General features: G+C 42.4%; 1 protein-coding gene across 6 annotated transcripts in view; it reads left to right on the top strand.

Moving 5' to 3' along the window:
- The window catches only part of SIPA1L2 (signal induced proliferation associated 1 like 2), a 236,073-nt gene extending 217,480 nt beyond the window's left edge, over positions 1 to 18,593 (top strand). For 3 of the 6 annotated variants that reach the window (XM_058430754.1, XM_032136775.2, XM_032136774.2), the window contains 5 exons: positions 930 to 1,061; positions 12,449 to 12,502; positions 13,056 to 13,179; positions 14,132 to 14,213; positions 17,288 to 18,587. In XM_058430754.1, the coding sequence (XP_058286737.1) occupies positions 930 to 1,061; positions 12,449 to 12,502; positions 13,056 to 13,179; positions 14,132 to 14,213; positions 17,288 to 17,434 (539 nt within the window). In that variant the 3' untranslated portion in view covers positions 17,435 to 18,587. Of the gene's footprint in view, positions 1 to 929; positions 1,062 to 12,448; positions 12,503 to 13,055; positions 13,180 to 14,131; positions 14,214 to 17,287 lie in introns of all 6 variants that reach the window. The other 3 variants (XM_032136772.2, XM_058430755.1, XM_032136776.2) reach the window with 3 other exon arrangements.
- Positions 18,594 to 19,596: the final 1,003 nt, after the last annotated feature.

Here is a 19,596-nt window from a genome sequence, read left to right as displayed (position 1 = left end):
CAAAGTTAGTCTTTACTACATTTTTATAATCAATTGGTATTTGAGGCATCTCAAGTTTGTGGTGCTCAGCTTAGAAGTGTTCCTCAGTAAGCTTTATAAATCAGGATGGAGATTGCTGCAATACTTCTTACAGCAACATAAAGCCTGCAACACTTTTCAAAACAGGAAAGTCTCCCCTGAAGAAAATGAGAATTTATCTTGCAATAGTCAGACCTGGATGTACTCAAAAGAAGCCCCCTGGAAGAAAACCGCGAAATTACAATACTATACAGAGGCTTGATTCTAATCTCCCTGCCATCGCTGCCCTCACATGCTGGCCGACCTCTCACCAGTGCAGACTCGGCTGCTTTTTACAAACCTCCATTTTTCCAGCTAGATCCCTTTTGGGCAACTGCAGCCTCATGTTTTCTTTTTCCATTAAGAGTAGGAAAAATTATCTCGGCCACTTTGGGAGGGGATGGTGGTTCCTGTGCTGACTGACTCACTGGGAGGGGACAGCATTGCCCGTGCTGTGCTCTGACTGACTGACTCCTGATTGACTCTGGGAGGGGCAGTGGTGCCCATGCTGTGACTGACTGACTCTGGGAGGGACAGTGGTGCCTGTGTTCTGACTGACTCTGGGAGGGACAGTGGTGCCCGTGTTCTGACTGACTCTGGGAGGGACCAGTGGTGCCCGTGTTCTGACTGACTCTGGGAGGGACAGTGGTGCCCGTGTTCTGAGTGACTCTGGGAGGGACAGTGGTGCCCGTGTTCTGACTGACTCTGGGAGGGACAGTGGTGCCTGTGTTCTGACTGACTCTGGGAGGGACAGTGGTGCCCGTGTTCTGAGTGACTCTGGGAGGGACACTGGTGCCTGTGTTCTGACTGACTCTGGGATGGTGCCCGTGCTGTGACTGACTGACTGACTCTCTGGTTTTGTTTCTGTTTAGATGAGTTCTGGTTCTCCGATGGGTCCTTATCAGATAAGTCCAAGTGCGCAGATCCTGGCCTGATGCCCCTCCCGGACACAGCCACAGGGTTAGATTGGACCCACCTCGTGGACGCTGCACGGGCATTTGAAGGTAAAAACTCACCAGCCTCTGGCCTCACCCCTTACCCTGGGAGTGCTTTCCTGCAGGGCCTGTGTGGCGTCTTAGGGGAGCGCGTCTGTCTCCCATCATCTGGTCAAAGTTTTGAATGCCTTGCCTTGTTGGACGATGAAAAGCAGGGGCTGGCTTGGGCTATGAATGAGGACATTTCCTACGGGAGACCATGTCATTTAGTAAAAGGAGCACTAGGCAAGAAATCAGAAAACCTGAATTCTAGCTCTGGCACCATCTGTGTGACCTGGGTGGGACCTCTGTTTCCTGTCTGAAAAGTAGAGGTGATTGTATGGAGAGCACCTTGCGTCTTTCCTCATAGCGTACTGAGGTATAATGTGGGGGACACATTTAGGAGGCGGGAGCTGCTGGGCTTTGCTGGACGAGCACAGGCCGAGGAGTCCGTTCACTTGGTGTAAACACAGACTGCAGCATGCTCAGCTTGACCCATGTGAGTGTCTCTACCTGTCGAGGCCTCAGCTTCCTCCTCTTAAAATGTGGGTCAGTGAGGGTAGGTGGGCCAGCCAGTCTCTGAGAGCCATCCAGTTGCCACACTGTCTTCTGTCATTTTTGGTTGAGGAACACCTTTGTCCAGCTCGCAGATAAAGGTAGACAAAACAAGGAAGATGCTTGCTTCACGTGCAGCCTCAGGACCTCACGGTGATGCTGTGTAAACCTGGGGCCCTCGGGATCATGACTTACGACTTCTTGCCCTTTGCCGCTGCATTCTTCAGTGAGTTTTTACGATGGCAGGCTCTGGCACTGGGGAACCTGGCAGCTGGGACTGACAAAGGAGGCAGGATCGTTCTAGTAGGGGCTGTTTAACGCCCTGCGCTCTGTGAGACTCTCATGATGTAACCGAGTCACAGCATCCTGGAGGCGCCCGAGTCCACTGCTGCCTTCTCAGGCCTGAGGGCCCTTCCTTTTCTTCCTCACTCCCCATTTCTTTTCCCTTCTCAGTCTCTGCTCGCATAGCCCCATCACCTGTGACACCAGGCCTCAGGAAACAAAATCAAATTCTTTTCCCAGGAGGGGAGGTGCATTAGAAGTCAAAATGCAGAAGGTTGAGGGTTCACTGCCCCTCATCTGTGACTAGCTTAATACATTAGGGAGGCCCGATGGTGGCTTCGCTCTACCCAGTTGGTATCAGCGCCTCTGGTCCTGAGCCTCTGGGAACAGGAGTTGGAATCCACTCTCAAGTGGACATGAGGGAAGTAGGTAAAAGGCAGCTTGCTAGGAGGAAGCTTCTGCCATATGAATATGCGCTCACTGCTCCCTAAATGGAAGGAACTAGACTGCTTTCTTTACAAACCACTCACTCCTTGTAGAAATTTCAGAAGAGCCCTGTCTGCCTTGTGGGGAGACCCTCATTCTCTGATGTTACCAGAAGTTAGTTGCATATTTTAGAAGCCCCAGGCTGGTGGTCTGGTTGTTTCTTGGGCTCTCCATGCTTCTAGCACTTTCTTGGGCATGACCCAGCACCAGAGCACAGGGACATTATCTTTACCTCTGTCCAGAGCAACCCAGCGGGGAGGTAACACCATTTTCTCTTTCCCTGGGGTGTTCTTTACACACTACAGTCTCTCACTCTGACCAGATCTTTCTGCCCCAGGAGAGGAAAGACCAGAGATAAGATCTCTGTGTGGCCTCACTGTGTAACTATCTGCAGAGTACTTAACACACTGAATTCTGCTTCATTCACATGCCTGTCTCTTAAAAGATGAGTTTCTTAAGGGAAGGCTGCCTCTTTTATTATGTTATCTGTATTTATCAAATACATATCAAGATAACCAAAGGAGAAGTGCTAGTAACAAGGAGTAAGTAGGTATTCAATACACACAGTTTTTGTAGCCCAGAACTATCCCAGCTCATAGCACAGCTCTCGACCTCTTAGATCCTTTCGCATTTTGTGATCAACTTTCAGATTTAAAACAATATTTATCACCTTATCTCTGTATCTACCCTCGTTTATGTCTTTACATGGTTCCCTACCACCCCTTTCAAATATTCCTTCAGAATAAAATGACGGCTAGAAAATGCATTTTTTTCAGGGGATTAGAGAAGGCAAAATGGTGCATGGACTGAATGACCAATTTAGGGATTTCGGTCATAACTTCAGCCATTTCTGGGCCATAGACCTTTGGACAAGTCACTTAGCTACTATGACATCCACACTTTGTCCCAATACTGTTCTAGGTCTTTTATAAATATGAACTCGGTGAATGTTAAACAGTAATCCTTTTGGACATGTGCTGAATTAATTTGGGCTTCAGTCTTCTCATCTATAAAATGAAGAACCAAAGAACCTGTCAGGAAGGCTTCATCTAGTCCTAAACCTCTAGTTCTGTGGTTTCGTTATCAACAAGTATTTCTTAAGCTGAAGTAAGAGTATAGGTGGTAGTTGGCACAGAAGGGAAAAAGTATGACATGGAAATTCTCCCTAGCCAGTGCCCTCAGGTACATGAATGCCTAAATTAAACAGAAAATAATGTAGTATTCTATTTGCCAAAGGATAAGACTTTGGTTATCTGAGCTTTAATATTGATAAAATAATGTGGAAGGAGTTACCACTGACCCCTAACATTGATAGATAAAATAATGTGGAAGGAGTTAATGCCATGTTTAATTTTTGATGCTACTCCATAGGGTGGCATGTCATGATGAGACAGTAGCCAGCTTATGAAAATTCGGTTGAGAACGTGCGCCTCCTTTAGCTAATCACATTCCCTTGTATCAGTGTTGCCTCAGGTTATATCCCAGTGACCTGCTCCCCTGTCTCGTGAGTTTCATGGTGGTGATGAGCGTGATCAATCTCCTTAGCACTTTAAAGAGAAATGTCTTCAAGTAGATGACCCAGTTGCCCTGCTCATGACTTTATCTTTTTGTACCAGTTCCCAAGGCCATTTCTGAGCTAGAGTAAACATTATAAAGAAAAGATAACCCAAAACATATCCATGTGCTTGTTTGTGTCACTGCTACAAACTAACAAAGGGAGTTCAAAAGGCTCATTGCCTCAGACTTCCCTGGAATAATCCTGTGCCCATATTTCAGTCAGTATATCTGAAAATAGGCTTGGAAAATGGAATTTACCTGCCTATTGGATTGAGATCCCATTATCCCTATAAAATCCAATAGTGTAATTGATCCCTGGCAGACTTGCCTCTCCCCCATTGGTCTACCTCATTTATGCTACACATTTTGGCATATGATATGTTCACCTTCATTTAAGGGCTAAAATTGACATTGGACACGAGTTTAATAATTTAGATTTTACTATACCACTTAAGAATAGAGCAGAGGCACCAAATTAAGCTGTCAAATCATGACTACTTAAATGTTTAAACTCTATTAGTTCAAGGACCATAGTAAATGAATAAATGGTATAGTTGTGGGTGAGAGCCAGGTATTCTGTGCACAAGGACTCAGTAAGCTCCCTCCAAAAAGGAGGCGTGTTTCCAGACCACATTGCTGACTATAAGGCAGTGATAATAGAATTAAATAAGAAAAAGAGAAGCAAAACACAAAAATCTGACTATTTAGAAAGTTTTAAATGTTACTGTAATAATAATTATGCTAGGAAGAATTAATGAATATGACGAGCAATTTTTTTAGGATCATGAAAAAGGTGCTTCCTAAATCTGGACTATACCCAGAGAGAGGGTAGTTTTTAAAGAAAAATATGTTTCAGAAACATTTATTTCAATGGAAAAAAAGGGAAAATTAACTAACTTAACTGTATTTCAAAAAGATTCCACAAAAACTGTGAAAGAAAAACACACAAAGTAAAGGAATAAAGTAAGTTGTAAAAAAAAAAAAGCAACTGGCAAATGACATTATACTGCAATTTATAAATAAGACTAACAACCTCAGTTTTTCTTTGAATATTGATAAACCAATAGCAAATTTGATCCAAAATATAAAAAGTACAAATGAACCATATTAGCAAGGAGGTTAAGTTAACATGAGAAGAAGACAGTGGGACCAAAATGACCTGTGCAGAACTGTGCCATCTCCCTGCAGAGAAATGAACCATATTAGAAAGGGGGTTAAGTTAAGAAGAAGACAGTGGGACCAAAATGACCTGTTCAGAACTATGCCATCTCCCTGCAGAGGACAGTGGGTTCTGCCTTACCCCTCAAACCCCAACCAACTGCAGTGACTTGTTATTACCTCTAGGATAGGAACGTTATTACCTCTCCCTGGCTTGGATTATGAAGACCTCGTGATCATTTGGGGTCTTGCACTCCCCACCATAATGCAGACCAAGCCAGCCTGAACCATAAAATCTGGTCAAGACGAGACCCTGTCCTTACTCAAGAACTTGGTTTCCTGTAAATCTAAATATGTAAATGTACAGTATTAGTAATTAGCTGTAGAGGCAGAAGGAAACCTGTCAAAGGACAGTCTAGAGATGTAAGCTCAGAACACCCTCCTTAATTCACTGTAGCACATACACACAACTTGCCCACTTGGCTGATCCCAGTTGTGGGGCTCTTTATTTACCCAGAAAATTTCTTTTCTGTCTTTACCCTAATGGTATAAGATGATGCACTTGGTCACTTAATTTTCTGCAAACCTTGGCAGCCTACTTGGCTGGTTCCTTCTGCACAAAATACTGGTACACCACCCTAACCCCCAGCTTCTGGCCCCACGAGGATCTCAGTCCTGTATATTTTCTAATTAATATATTCTCTGGATGACATTTTAAAAAAGAGACATAGAGATTTTTTTAATTACTAAGGAATGTCAAGCAGCTATATAGGAATACATTTGATGGATAAGGTACTTAGATTATTTCTTGCAAGAAAACGTTGCAGGGAGCATAAGAAACGGTCAAAGGCCCAGGTGTAGAAGGCATTGAAAAAGTCACCCAGGAATATCTCCAAATACCAAATATATTACCTGAAAACAATAAGTTTACAGTTAATTGTTTTCAGAGTTTCAAAGAGTAATGATGCCCTTGTATATATATGTATTTTTTGAAATTCAGAAGCAGCCTTCTTTTATGATAGGATTCTTTCCTGATAAACACGTACACACACAAAAGATAATTATAAGACAATCTCAGTCTTTAATATTAGTATGAGAAAGCTTAGATGAAATTCAGTAGTAAATTGAAAAGATTATTCATTGTTATTGGCAAGAGTTTAGTTTAATAAAAGAAAAACTTTAATTAAAAAGTTACAGTAGGTGAAATAATTAAAAGCTATATCAATTTGTCCTAAGAAGTATATCTAATAGAATTAGAACCTATTTCTTCTAAAAATTAAGATTTGAGAGATACCCCCAAAGACTAATATCTACTTTATTTCAAATGGTTACATAGTACTTAATAGAAAATGTTTATAAGCAGATTGCTTATGTCCAGAAACTAAGCAAGTATACTCTTTGAGACCATGCTCTGTAATTTTTATACTGGAATCTTTGATATTTAAACAAGGAATGCAAAGAAAAAAAGGGATCAATGTTGGAGATAAAAAAAATTTAGATAGGGTTTTATACATAGAAAATACAAAAGATCAAAATGAAGTTTAATTAGAGATTATAAAATAGGTAATTAGGTATTTTGAAATATATTTTTATAAGTATAATTTCAAAGTGTTATTAATTGTTTCAGTTTCCTATTGCTGTATAACAAACCACCCCCAACATTTATGGCTAAAAATAATAGTTGATTATTTCTCATGATTCTCTGGGTTGACTAGTCTCAGCTGGGTGGTTCTTCTGCTCCGTATGATCTTAGCTGGGGTCACTCAGGCAGCTGTACACAGCTGCAGCTCAACTGGATCTGGAGCATTAAGGAGATTTCACTCACCTGTCTGTGTCTGGAATGGCTGAGGCCTAGTGAGACCCCTGCCTTCAGCAGAGTAGTTGTATTTATTCACATGGGGCTTAAGGAATTAGAAGAGCAAAAGCAGAAGCTCTGTGATGTCTTAAGGCCTGGTTTTGAAAGTCCCAGGACATTATATTCACCACATTCTATTTAGGCCAAAGTAGTTCACAAAGCCGGTATTCCAGGGGTGCGACATAGACTCTACCTCTACCTCTTGATGGCAGATGCACACAGGGAGGGAGGAGTTGTTGGCAGCTGTCTTTGCAGACAGCTTTCCACTGTAATAGTCACAAGACACTTTAGATATATCAGTAAGATTGAATTAACATGTTCTTTGAGAAGTAAGCCATCAGAATTATGAGAGAATTCCAAGGAACACTTTAATATCTGATAAGTCTTAATATGTAAGACTAGAAATGGATAGAGAGCTTCATAGTAAAGATGACGGTTCTTCCTGAATTAACTTGTAGAATTAATGCAATTTCAAGAAAAATAGTTGAAAAACTAAATTTGCCTCCATTTGGAAAATGGGTAAATGATATTCAACCAAAAGATCTATTATAACTTGATAATAATTAAAACAGCATAATTCAAAAATAGGGATAAGAATTTTTTGAAGAAAAATTAAGAGCTCAGACAGAAATCAATATATTTAAGAGTTACATGGGTAAGGAATTTATGTATTCCATTTGGATTTAGGTATTTAAAAAGTCGATTTTAGAAAAAGTAAAAGTAAGATTGTGGTTTTGGAAGCAAGATTATGCTTTAATTATGTAGTAGTGAGAGAACACACAAAATGTAATATGGTCAGATAAAGGTATTTAAATATTTAAAATTATGGGAGCCTGAAAGAGAATGTTAAAATAAAAGAGGAAATATTGGACTTTAGGAAAAGATTTCTAAAGAATGTGATAGGTAAAACCAGGATACCTAAAGTACATAAAGGAACTTACCCAGCAAAAAAACACCAAACCCACAGTAAACAAATGGTCAAGGAATGTGAATATAAATTTCACAAAAGACAAATGCACAATAAATAAGAAGGTGAAAAATGTTCAACCACACATGTAAATTTAAAGAATAATGAGTTACCAGCTCACACTTTTTGAATATGAAAAATGATACAGTAGCTCTAGGAAGCTATGAAGAATACTCACAGCTGGCATCATTGTAAAGATTATAAAGTGATCCATCTTTTTGTACAAGCAATATGATAATATGTTACTAGTGCCAGAAAACTGTACCCACCTTTTAACCAGACATCTAATTCCTGAGAATTTGCTGACAGAAAGTTATTAAAAAGAACTAAAAAGCTTCCAATAGAAAAATATCGTGCATTTAAAAAAATTAAGTGATCAAGTAACATATCCCTACCCAAACAGTTTAAAAAAAAAAAAAAATAAAAATAAACAGTCCTTCATAGGTCTAAGAAGGCAAAAGTAAGTTGCATGCCCTGTGCATCCCCCATGCTGTAAGGTCAAGTTTGAAAAGCTGGCTGAGTCACATTTTAGACTTTGTTTTAATGTATGCAGTTATTTTGTTTGTTGGAGGGCAAGACATGCCCTTCTTACATGTCAGAATTCCTAAGTGAAATTGATGGTCTTATCTAGTTCAGTAAGATCATAGTTTTGCCACCCTGCAGTGCTTATCATACCCTTTGTTATGTAGAATCATGTCAAGTTTGGGGGTACCAGATAATGTATGTAATGGCTTTCATCCCCCGTTAAACATGGTAATGGGAACAAACCCGACTAGAAAACCTGGCTATGGGTCAAACAGTGAAGCTGGGGAGGGGAAGTGGAGTCTCTTCAAAAGCTCTAGGATTTCAAGTAGCTGTCATTCATCAGAATATCAGAAAGAGGCAGTTGGTGTGTTTTTAGCATTTGTTGAATGGATGATGTTGTTTTCAGTGAACACAGGCTTCAAAGGTAAAATCACCAGTTAGTGATCTTAGACTCTGGATTCCATGTCGCTGCCCCACGAAGGCCTGTCCTCCTAGGTTTCCACACTTCCCCAGTTGGTGGTGGAGATTGCCATCTTCCCATAGCTGTTTGGGAGCATGGACGTGTGTGTGTGCTCCTGTGCAAATATCAATGTGAAAGACACATGCAGAGTTAACAATTCACATTCCAGGCACCACTGTGGCAATGAAATGCTCCACATAACCATATTTTCCAAAAATTCAAAGTCTGTATCTTTAATTTGTTGTGTTCTTTAGGCCCTTGGTTTCTTAAACAGAGCATAATAAACATCCCTTTTTATGATGAAAACTTTTTCTGTTATGAAGCTTCAGCTTAAAGTTGATAAAGTTGTTATAGTTATTGATATTTGACCACTGTGTGTATGAGAGAGAGAGTGTGTGTGTGTACAACTATAAACGAAATGTGACTTACTGAGTAACTCCTAATGGTAACATAATTAATGAAAAAAAATGGAAAGAAAAATGACTACCACATGGATGAAAAATGCAAAGTCAAATTTGGAATAGTAAATCCATTTAAATTATCTCAAAAGTAAATTAAAATGGTTTCAGGCCAATGCAATAGTTGTTTCTTAAATAAAGAATTATTTCAGGACTTTTTCTTGTTAATTACTCATAGGCAGATACTAGACCATTATCTTTCTACATGCATGGATGGGCTTCCAAAAGTCTAAACCAGAGAACTTTAGGTGGAAAACAGTACAGTGCAGCCTTTTTTCCTTTCCTAGTGGCCAGTTAAGTCAGTTTTCTGCAATGCAATAAGCACAAGTGTCAGAATCAAAACTTTTAATTTTCTACATGTAGCTACAAAACCCTACTTTGTCTTTAGTTTGCAGTTCTAACAAAGACATATTAGAACAGCTTTATTTGTGGAAATAGGTTTAATTTAACCTAGCCTCGTACTTGGATGTCCCATTTGGCATGTATCTGGGACAGGCACTATCGTCCTATTCCTCACCCTCAACAGACATGACTCGTTGATCAGACCATTCACCCCTACCAGTCCAGCCTTGGCCTTATGTTGAACAGACATAACGTGTTGATCAGACCATTCACCCCCACCAATCCAGCCTTGGCCTTATGTTCAACAGACATGATGCGTTGATCAGACCATTCACCCCTGCCAATCCAGCCTTGGCCTTATGTTCCTGTTGCTGCAGGCATCCTAGACGGGGTCATGGGAGTGACTTGCAGTCATCTGTTTTGCTGTCTTGGCTCTAGGATATGGAATAGCCTGTTGACTATTCGTCTTCTTGTTTAGTGCGAAATGCACTAAAAATAAGAAACTGACATTGAAATAAGGTTTTTTAAAAGATTATTTTAAAGGATGGATTGTTTTGTGTGTCAGCCATGCCCAGCGTTCCACCTTAGCCAGATCTGCTCGCACGGGAAAGAAAACCGAAGAGGCTGCACATGTGGAGTGTGGGTGATTGGATCTGTACCAACCATGACCGTGTACATGAAGCTCCTATTCTTGCACCTGTCTTTTGTGATGGTTTTGTTGGTGCCATTTGATTCTATCTCAGTAGTTGCTTAATTATTGAATATTTATCATTACAGAAATAAGCTGTAGGGGCATAAAGCTTCCCCTGGAAACTGTCTCTAAGATTAGCTATTTTATAAAGTAGTTTGGTGTCCGTACTTAATCAAATAGCATTCTCTTTGCATTTCAGCCTCCCAAGCTTTTCAATTCCAAAGTGAAATCCTGTTTGTGAAATTACATTGCTGGCAAAACTCTAGTCTTGGCTTCTTGCCTCCTGACCAGTAGGACCCTGTTTCTCCCTAGGGAATGTCTGAATGACTGCCTGTAGCAAATTCTGTTTCTGTTAAATATGTGGGTATTTCATCAATTAAGGTAAAAACCGATGAAGGAAGCTAAGGCATGTTCATCCATGTATTTAGACTTGACCACCAGACAGAAATACGTTGAGAAAGAAACGTAACTGAATTATCACCGACTTGCATAAAATGAGGATGAGTCAATGAAACTCCTAAAGAGTTAGACAAATTTTTATCCGTTTTCTTTTCCATTCCTTTTCTGGTCAGTAAAGTCACTATGGAATAAAAATATATCTCCTAAAGATTTTTTAAAATGTGATGTGTTCCCATATTCTGGGCTCTTTACAGAACAGAGGGTTAAGTTGGACACCACTGCAGCCCAGACCTCCCCACCCAGCTCCTAGAGCAGCTCAAGCCCAGCCAGGATTCTGCCCCCAGCTCTGCTGTGCACATCACATCATATGTAGAAGTTGGCAGGGCCCCAATTATGCTGTTGATCTTAATTAAATTGCAAATTACTTTATGCAAAAAGCCTACTATGCAGTACCAAATTGGTAACATGATGCTCAGGAATGTGTAGTTATAGAATGTTTATCATCTTAAGGAAGATTTGATGTGTGGAGCTTTACAGAATTAGTTGAAAGACATCTGCCTGCCTAGGGCAGATGTGTTAGCAAATGGAGCCACATGGATGGAGAACTCTCAATGCAATCAGTAGCTGGGTGCACTCAGGAGGGCCCAGGCCTCTGTCAGGGGCACTGACGGTGCTTTCAGCACCATGGCCACAGCCTACAGCCTTGGCTTTCTTTCATATGTTCCTGGCAGCTTCAATGTGACCATCCTTTTTAATTAACTGGAAGTGTATGACCTGCCATAAAGCAAACAAGCAGGTAGCCTCATTAGGAGGCTTGTCCAGCAGCCAGAGGGAGGCAGAGTGGGGTAAATTAAGAACGGAGCACCCCTGACACGGCTCCAAGTGCAGTCTCTCCAGCATTAACCAGTTCATAGGAAAAGGACCGCCACAGCACTAACACGCCTGCTGTATACCACAGATTCCTACTGTAGATACTTACTTGTGCTCAGAAACCAAGCAGAGAGACTCCAGGGAATGAGGGTGAAGTGATCATGGAATAGATTGCTAGGTTCTCATTTCCACATGGTTCAAAAACAGAATATTTTTCTGCATGCCATTCAGCATTTCTGGATTACTGTTCTTGGTCAGTGCTCAGCCCCCAGAGCCGGGCCAGTCTGGCACCCATTCTTAAGACTACTCTATTCCCTTTCCTTCCGACCTCTTAAAACATTGAATGTTAAGTTCCTAGTGCCAAGAATAAAAATGTCCTTGTGCTAAGATAAGGCACTGTAGTCATACTGATCATTGGTACTACTGCTATACATACTGAGCCCCTCAGATCTTCCTTTAAGGGTTTCTAGTGAGATTACTTAGCTAATCTCTCTCACCACCACTCTCTTTGGATTTGTGGAGTGAGTCATTTAAGTAAGCCCATAGTTGGGTATGCTCATGGTTGGATCCATGTGTGTATGGCATACCACATGTCTTTGTTGTACCCTACAGCCCTGCTTCCAACCAACAGTGAAAATATGAACTGTGTTATCTCATTGCACTGGAGTTACATGATACTGGCCCTCAAGGGTTTCCCCTGGTCCATCACACACACACACTGTACTTCACACAACTGCATTTTGTGGGCCCCCGAGATTCTCAAGTATAGAGAGATACTCCTGTTCATAGGAAAATTCTAAATCTTATTTCAGGTCTTGACTCAGATGAAGAACTGGGGCTGCTCTGTCACCACACGTCCTATCTAGGTGATTGTCTGGGGCTGCTCGTTGGCTCCTGATATCCTGTAACCTTTTCTGTATATTTCATGTGTCTGCACGTCTGCATGGTTATTCACGCTCTGAGGGTTGGGGGTGCACAGCGGGACATGTGTCCTGGCTGTTCTGTCTCCAGAACCTTCTCCAGGTTTGGGGAGAACTTGAGAGAGAGGTCCCTCTCCTTGGTTCTGTCAGTCAAGTCATTATCCAACTATTATTTCATGCATAGCCAGCAGCTTTGGCATTTCTTGGGATGTGGAGAGAAGAAAGCAAATTGGCTCTAGCAAATCCAGTGTCTGCTAATTGTCCCCATGGCTGTGATGTGCATAGGCCATACAGCCCAGTAGGAGGACAGCCAATCTCCATGCTTTCTCCTTCTCAGAAGCTTGCCTGAATTTGTTTTTCTTTGTTTTGTTCCAAAACAAGGCAGTAACTGGTTTGAAGGGGGGAAAGGATTTTATTTAGCTATTGCATTTCCACAAAGAAACATTGCCTTGCAGTGATTACTAACCCTTCTTTCTGTGTGTGTTTCTCCCCTCCCCAGACCAGAGGGTGGCATCCTTCTGCACCCTGACAGATATGCAGCATGGGCAGGACCTGGAAGGGGCCCAAGAGCTGCCCTTATGTGTAGATCCAGGCAGTGGCAAAGAGTTCATGGACACAACTGGGTATGTGAGCCCCTGTGGACCCCTCCCTCCTGCTGTTCGGCTAACCGACTAGCCCTGAGCCAGGCAGGCGACCATATTGCACCATGCCCTTTCCCAGTCCTGAAGAATCCAGAGAAGTGACTGAGTGGGACTACTTGGCTCCCTGCCCTGCTGTGGGAGACCGCTCTTGGCTGCATGACCACTCTGCTCTATGGGCACACCCTGCCTGCCAAGACTTGTGACCCTGTGCCCACGGTGACGAGCCTCACTGTCAGAGGGGGCAAGAAGAGGCCTCAAGGTCAGCGTCTGCTGCCGAATTACTGCAACAGCACCAGGCAGGGATAACTCGCTGATTGGCCTTCCACCTGCCGGGCTGCACATGCTCAGCAGCCCAGGGCATGGCCCCTTCCAGAACCTGGTCCTTGATCCGGCCTCATGCCCTCCATTGAAATATGTTGGGAACACCCCACTCTTTCCCCTATATTCATGACATGTTCGTTCCCCGTGAAATGTGTATTCTTTACCTGTGTCATCCATTCTTAATTCCAACTTCTATGTGAGTTGAATATAGAACTTGGAATTAACTTCATTAACTTGCATGTTCACATTGGTAATGAGCTTCATAATATTGTTATCATAGGGAAAGGCCAATTGGGGAAATTGACTAGTTCTCAGGACTTCATTTGGGTCTGCCTTGTCTCCATTGGCTAAACCAATTTAAATAATATATCTTTTGTGTTCCTACCAACTTGTGTATCTATAGAGATTCTGGATCTCTTTTTAAATCAGTAAAGTCCCAGAATGGGCTTTCCACTAGATCAGCAATATGGACACTTTCCCATTCTGACATAATATAATGTATCTGCTTGCTGGGACCTAAGCACATGAAATAATTTTTTCGAGTGAAAACTTGACCAACAAAAATGCTCAATTGACTCTCTTGAATCTTTCTAATTCTATCCTTATTTGCTAGGGAGCGTTCTCCATCGCCACTGACCGGGAAAGTCAATCAGCTGGAATTAATTCTTCGACAACTCCAGACCGACCTTCGGAAGGTAATCAGTTTTAAGAGCATAATCAGAACTCTTTCTCTTATAAAATCAGCCCCTTGTAACTACTACAGATAAATTGAAGAGACTCAGGAAAGAAAACTGCCTTACCCAAAAACCAATGATAAATACAAACAGATGCTCCTGAGGTCTCACTCCATCTGCTGACCTGCAGCTGATGTATTTCATTTTGTGGGATGCAGGGATCTCAATGGATTTGAGTAAATGAGGATGAGCCCTTGGTGTGGCTAATCTTCAGTGTGCAGTAGAAGCATGGTGGGCCAGCATTTTTTAGTTCAGTGAGTTATCAGTTGCACCAACTCTGTATGAGCTGACCTCAGAGGAGTCCATTGCTGCCAGAAAGCCTGGTCTCTATGAGTCCTGTCCTCTGTCCTGAATCAGCTTCACAGCCCTTAGAACTTCTGCTGTGCACATCAACCTGCACATGGTCCATCCTCAAAAGAAATTAAATCCTGTATCCCACATAGACTTGCTGAGCTCTGTTCCATCAGCCCTGTGCTGGAGAGCCAGTTGGCTGTCCAGGGAAATGGAATGGGGCACGGTAGCAAGCGGGAGGGCATCACAGGAAGGTTTTTGTTGTGATGGTTTGGTTTGGCTTATGAAGAAGGGAGAAATCGTAGCTGGTGAGAATGCTGAGAAAAGGATTCAGTTGGGAGGGAAATCGTGATGAGCGTGAAGAGCAAGTGGGTGGAGTTCTGATCTAGTCACAAGGAGGGAGCTGGCCTTGGATAGGAGTAGGGACAGCTCATACATAGTTACCAGAGTGGAGCAGAGTATGTGTGCACGTGCGTGTGTTCATATATGCACACGTTCATTCACATACACAGTCCAGACAGAGATGTTGGCAAATTTCTCTGATTGTTTCTTTTTTTCTAGTCATGAGCTAAGAGTGGTGGGAAGGAGTATAAGAGCTTTGTGGATAGAGAATATGGGCGTACCACAGCGTGTAAACCAACCGGGTATATTTGGGAGACTTGCCAAAAAAAAGCTAAAGCACGTTTGAATTTGGAGCATAAGTTAAAGCGATACCTGTTTTCCTGGTTGTGTGTTTTTTCCCCAGTGTGGGTGACCAGCTGTCCCAGTTTGCCCAGGATAGAGAAGTTTTCTAGGATATGGAACTTTCCATATTAGAACCGGCAAAGTCCCATACAAGCTAGGATGGCTAGTCACCTTATCTCCAGCTGCAAGTGTAGAATCGTTGGAGAGTTGAATTTATCCAATATTAAGGTTTAGACAGGAAATCACGACAAGGAGAGAGAGAGAGAGAGACAAGGACCCTGGGGCGTGTACAGGGCATGAATAAACCAAAGAACCTGGAGTCCAGGCTGGTTGAAGGGAAATAATGTCACTGCTGGAGAATGGCTGGGTTGGAGGTGTTGGTAGGCAATGAAAATAAGAGTAAGATTGATAAGATTGATGGATTCTATCATTACTGGAGGAGTAGATACTGGAGAAATTATTTTTAAAAGACAGGAGGTGGTGGTCAAGAAGTAGGAACTTGAAACTTTCAGGAAGAGGTGCAGTCATTGACAATAGCATGGTACAGGATGTGGTCATGGGAGTGGGGGTTGAGGAGGGCCGGGTTTGAAGATCACTGAGAGAAAGCGATAGAGAGGCTGAATGGCCAGAGTGTCGGATGGAATATCTCAGTGGATTCGAAATCATCAACACAGATGACAGGAGTGGGATGGGGAGAAAAGAGCAAACCAGGTTCTAGAATCTTCCTGTAATGATGGTTGGGACTGGGGATACCTAGATAATTGCAGCCAGGAGGGGTAGCAGGTCTCATGACCTAATGGCACGTTTTTTAGAGGAGCTGGAGTTGTAGGAAGGAGCGGAGATCTGGCCTGAACAATAGGGGATGCACTGTCTGCCTGCCCGACCCCCATAGTGAGGTGCTGGGGACGGTGTCCTCAGGAGGGAGCCAGGATTCACTTAGAGCACGAAGACAAAGGGAATTTCAGGAGGAGAGACTGAGCGTGCACAAGGTCTTCATGGCAGAATCCAAGTTCCATGGATCACAATAAAAGGTTTGCAGGGATGTGGAGAGGTGGGCAGCTGAGTCGCAGCAGAGATGTTCTGAGCTGTGAGACTCAGACTGTCTTGGGACCGAGAGTCGTGAGGAATGTCCGGGGAGAGTCAGGATCCAGGGTGGGCTGCAGTTGCTCCTTACAGCAAAGTGAGTGGTCAGCTCTGATTGAGGCCTCCTCTGAGGACCAGTGTCTTTTGGGCCAGTGACCAGGCAGGTGGTATTGGGGAGGGCCTCGGAAGGGCTCAGGAAACGAGGAACCCTTGAGGGCAGGACCAGACATGCCAAGGGTGGGGGCGTCCACTCACCTCACTCAGTGCTCCTGCACAGTGCTGGGGGTGGCATGTGGTGGCTTTAGTGGTCGAGTTAGATCCCATTACAGAAATACTGATTGTTACAATCTGACAATGACCCCTCTATCCATTTAGGGCAAGGCATCCCTTTCAGCAGGGGGGAAATGAAACTGGTGCTATACATTTTTTTATTGCTATATGTTGGAAACTCCAGATGTGATTCTTCTGAAAGTCTTGATTATTTTTACACAGTTTTTAATGGCAGACTTTAAGGGTCATTATGGAAATATAGTGGAGCAGGAAAGCTTGATGGAATGAGAGACCTAAGTACATATTTTATTATAAACATATGTAACAGCTCTGCTGATTCCAATTTTGTACTTAGAAAGTTTTGTGCATTTGTCAAAGGGTATCACCTTTAACCTCACTGTAGTCTCCCTTTTTCAGATAGAGGGTAATATAAACTATGATGAACACCCTTCCTATATAAAGGCTATCTTAGCACCCCGTGGGAGCAGAGTGGGATGAAAGAACAGGGTGTGTGGAGTGTTCATTCCCATCCCTTTGTCATCAGCAGGAATCAGGATCGGAAAAGTCCCCTCACTGAAGAAAGTCACCCCTTCTCCCCTCAAAAAGTACATAAGTAAAAATAAGAATCAAAGATTCTCGTAGCCCAGCTTAGGAGGAATGAATGCATCAGTCAGTCTCCATGACTCGGTTTATTTCTACTCTGCCAGGAAAAACAAGACAAGGCCGTTCTCCAAGCGGAAGTGCAGCACCTGAGACAGGACAACATGAGGCTGCAGGAGGAGTCCCAGACTGCGACAGCTCAGCTGCGGAAATTCACAGAATGGTTTTTCACCACCATCGACAAAAAATCTTAGCCAGTCCGCCCCTCATCAAGGGATCATTGGGAAATGCCCCTTGTCCCTTTGAAGTCACAAACATGATTTTTCTGTGTGCTTTCAACCAATCGTAGATGTTTTTGCTGTTCCATTCTGTGTAGCACCATTCACCACAGCAGGATAGGGAGCCTCGACTCTTTCTCGGTAGCCACAGCAGAGAGCAGCGCCAATGTGAAGATGAATGAATGTAACTACTGGTGTGAAGATGAATGTAAACCCTGGCGACAGTTGAGACCTTTTTCTTTTGGACTCTGCTAAAACAGTGCTCTGGCTTGGGCTTACCGCAAGAGGGAAGATAGTTGAGTTTTATTTCCTGTATATCAGGTGGCCTGGTAGAGATGTAAAGCAATTTACCATAGTTTGGGCTTTAGTATTGTAAAATAAACCTGAGAACAAATAATCAGACATATACTTTAATGTTAAAGGTGCTCTATTTTTTTGGATGTACAGTAGTTTTATTTCCACAGCCACATTACCATAGCAATAAGAAAGGAGGCATAGTACATAGTTGGAAAAGCTTTGTGGGGGGATTAAAAAAAAAAAGCACTGTTGTGTTTAACACTAGTTCAGATGCAGTTACCTTAGAGACTTATTTATTTGCAGGAACAAATGGTGCCTGAATATTAACAGTGTTCTGATTAAAAACAAAAAAAAAAGATACATATGCCTTGTAAATGGCTCACCGAGTTGTCAGTAGTCACTTCAACTCTTAGTTCACTTTTGTATAGTTGCTCTGCTGGAAAAAAATGAGAGTGAATCTGCTCACTCACTAGAACCTCCCTGTGTGCTGTGAGCCAGCGGAACCACTTGTACAATGCCAGATTTGTTTATCTTTGTACAGAAGCTTTGATGAAGTGTCTTGTATTTAACACCCTTATTTAAGCTTATTTAACCTTAAATTGTTAATTTTATAAAATTTGGTTTGGCCTGCACTATGATGAGGGATGGAGGTAGCTGCAGGCTCAGAAGACACTGAGCTTGCACAGATCAGACCGAGAAGCAGGGTGAGAGATTCTAACGACTGGATGCTGCTAGTAACACGTTGTTTGTATTGCTTTACCATTTTTAACTGTTAGATTTGAGATGAACATACATTTTGCTTTTTTAATAAATGTTTAAAAGAAGTCCACATAAGAAATGGTGTTGTCAGGTGACTGTAGATTTTGTGTGGTCTAACATGTCAACAGTCTGACTGTATGTGAATTTATTTCAGGTCATTTAGTACCTTGATTTGTATTAAATACTGTTCAGCTGCCTTCTCATAGAATCCCAGATCTATTTCAGGAAGGGGAGTACCTAGCAGTTTTTAGTAGCTGCTATGTGCCAGACACTATTCTCTGAACTTTTCATCCATCTCATTTAACCCCAATGGTATCCTTCATAGTTAGGAGGTGGGGTTCCCATTTACAACCACATGAACTGTGGTTCAAATGAAGTAATTTACCCAAGATTGCCTTTGAAACAAAAATAAAATAAAATAACACTTTGGTGTTGCCAGCATTTTGGGAGGCCAAGGCAGGTGGATCACCTGAGGTTGGGAGTTCAAGACCAGGGTGACCAACATGGAGAAACCCTGTCTCTACTAAAAGTACAAAATTAGCCAGGCATGGTGGCGCATGCCTGTAATCCCAGCTACTCGAGAGGCTGAGGCAGAAGAATCACTTGAACCCGAGAAGCAGAGGTTGCAGTGAGCCAAGATAGCACCATTGCACTCCAGCCTGGGCAACAAGAGCAAAACTCCATCTCAAAAAACAAACAAACAAAAACAGTAAGAGTGAAAAATTATCAGGAAGAAGTAAACTGTAAATTTGAATCCAATGTAAGACAGAAGACACAAAACATGGATCCAGATGTGAAGGGAAACACTGTAAGCTCCATTGCTCTCAACCTTTGAAGAACAAAAAGCATATCAAGAATTCAGAGGAAGCAAACTGACTCTTAGAATTGGCCCTAAAAGGAATTTTCTGTATGGGCTTCACATGAGAGGCATATTGAACAATTAACCTTCTCACCGTGTATGTAGCAGTAGGCTTCCTAGGCTGTTTCATGCAGCTGCCCTCTATGAAATGCACAGGTGCACCTCCAAAATGCAGCCAGGGACGAGATTTTCAGGGAATAAGGACCTTATGGGCCACATAGAT

This window comes from Hylobates moloch, unplaced genomic scaffold (assembly GCF_009828535.3).
Source record: "Hylobates moloch isolate HMO894 unplaced genomic scaffold, HMol_V3 SCAFFOLD_18, whole genome shotgun sequence".
Taxonomy (NCBI): Eukaryota; Metazoa; Chordata; class Mammalia; order Primates; family Hylobatidae; genus Hylobates; species Hylobates moloch.
The sequence above is the reverse complement of the archived record's forward strand: the minus strand, read 5'-3'. Positions and strand labels throughout refer to the sequence as shown.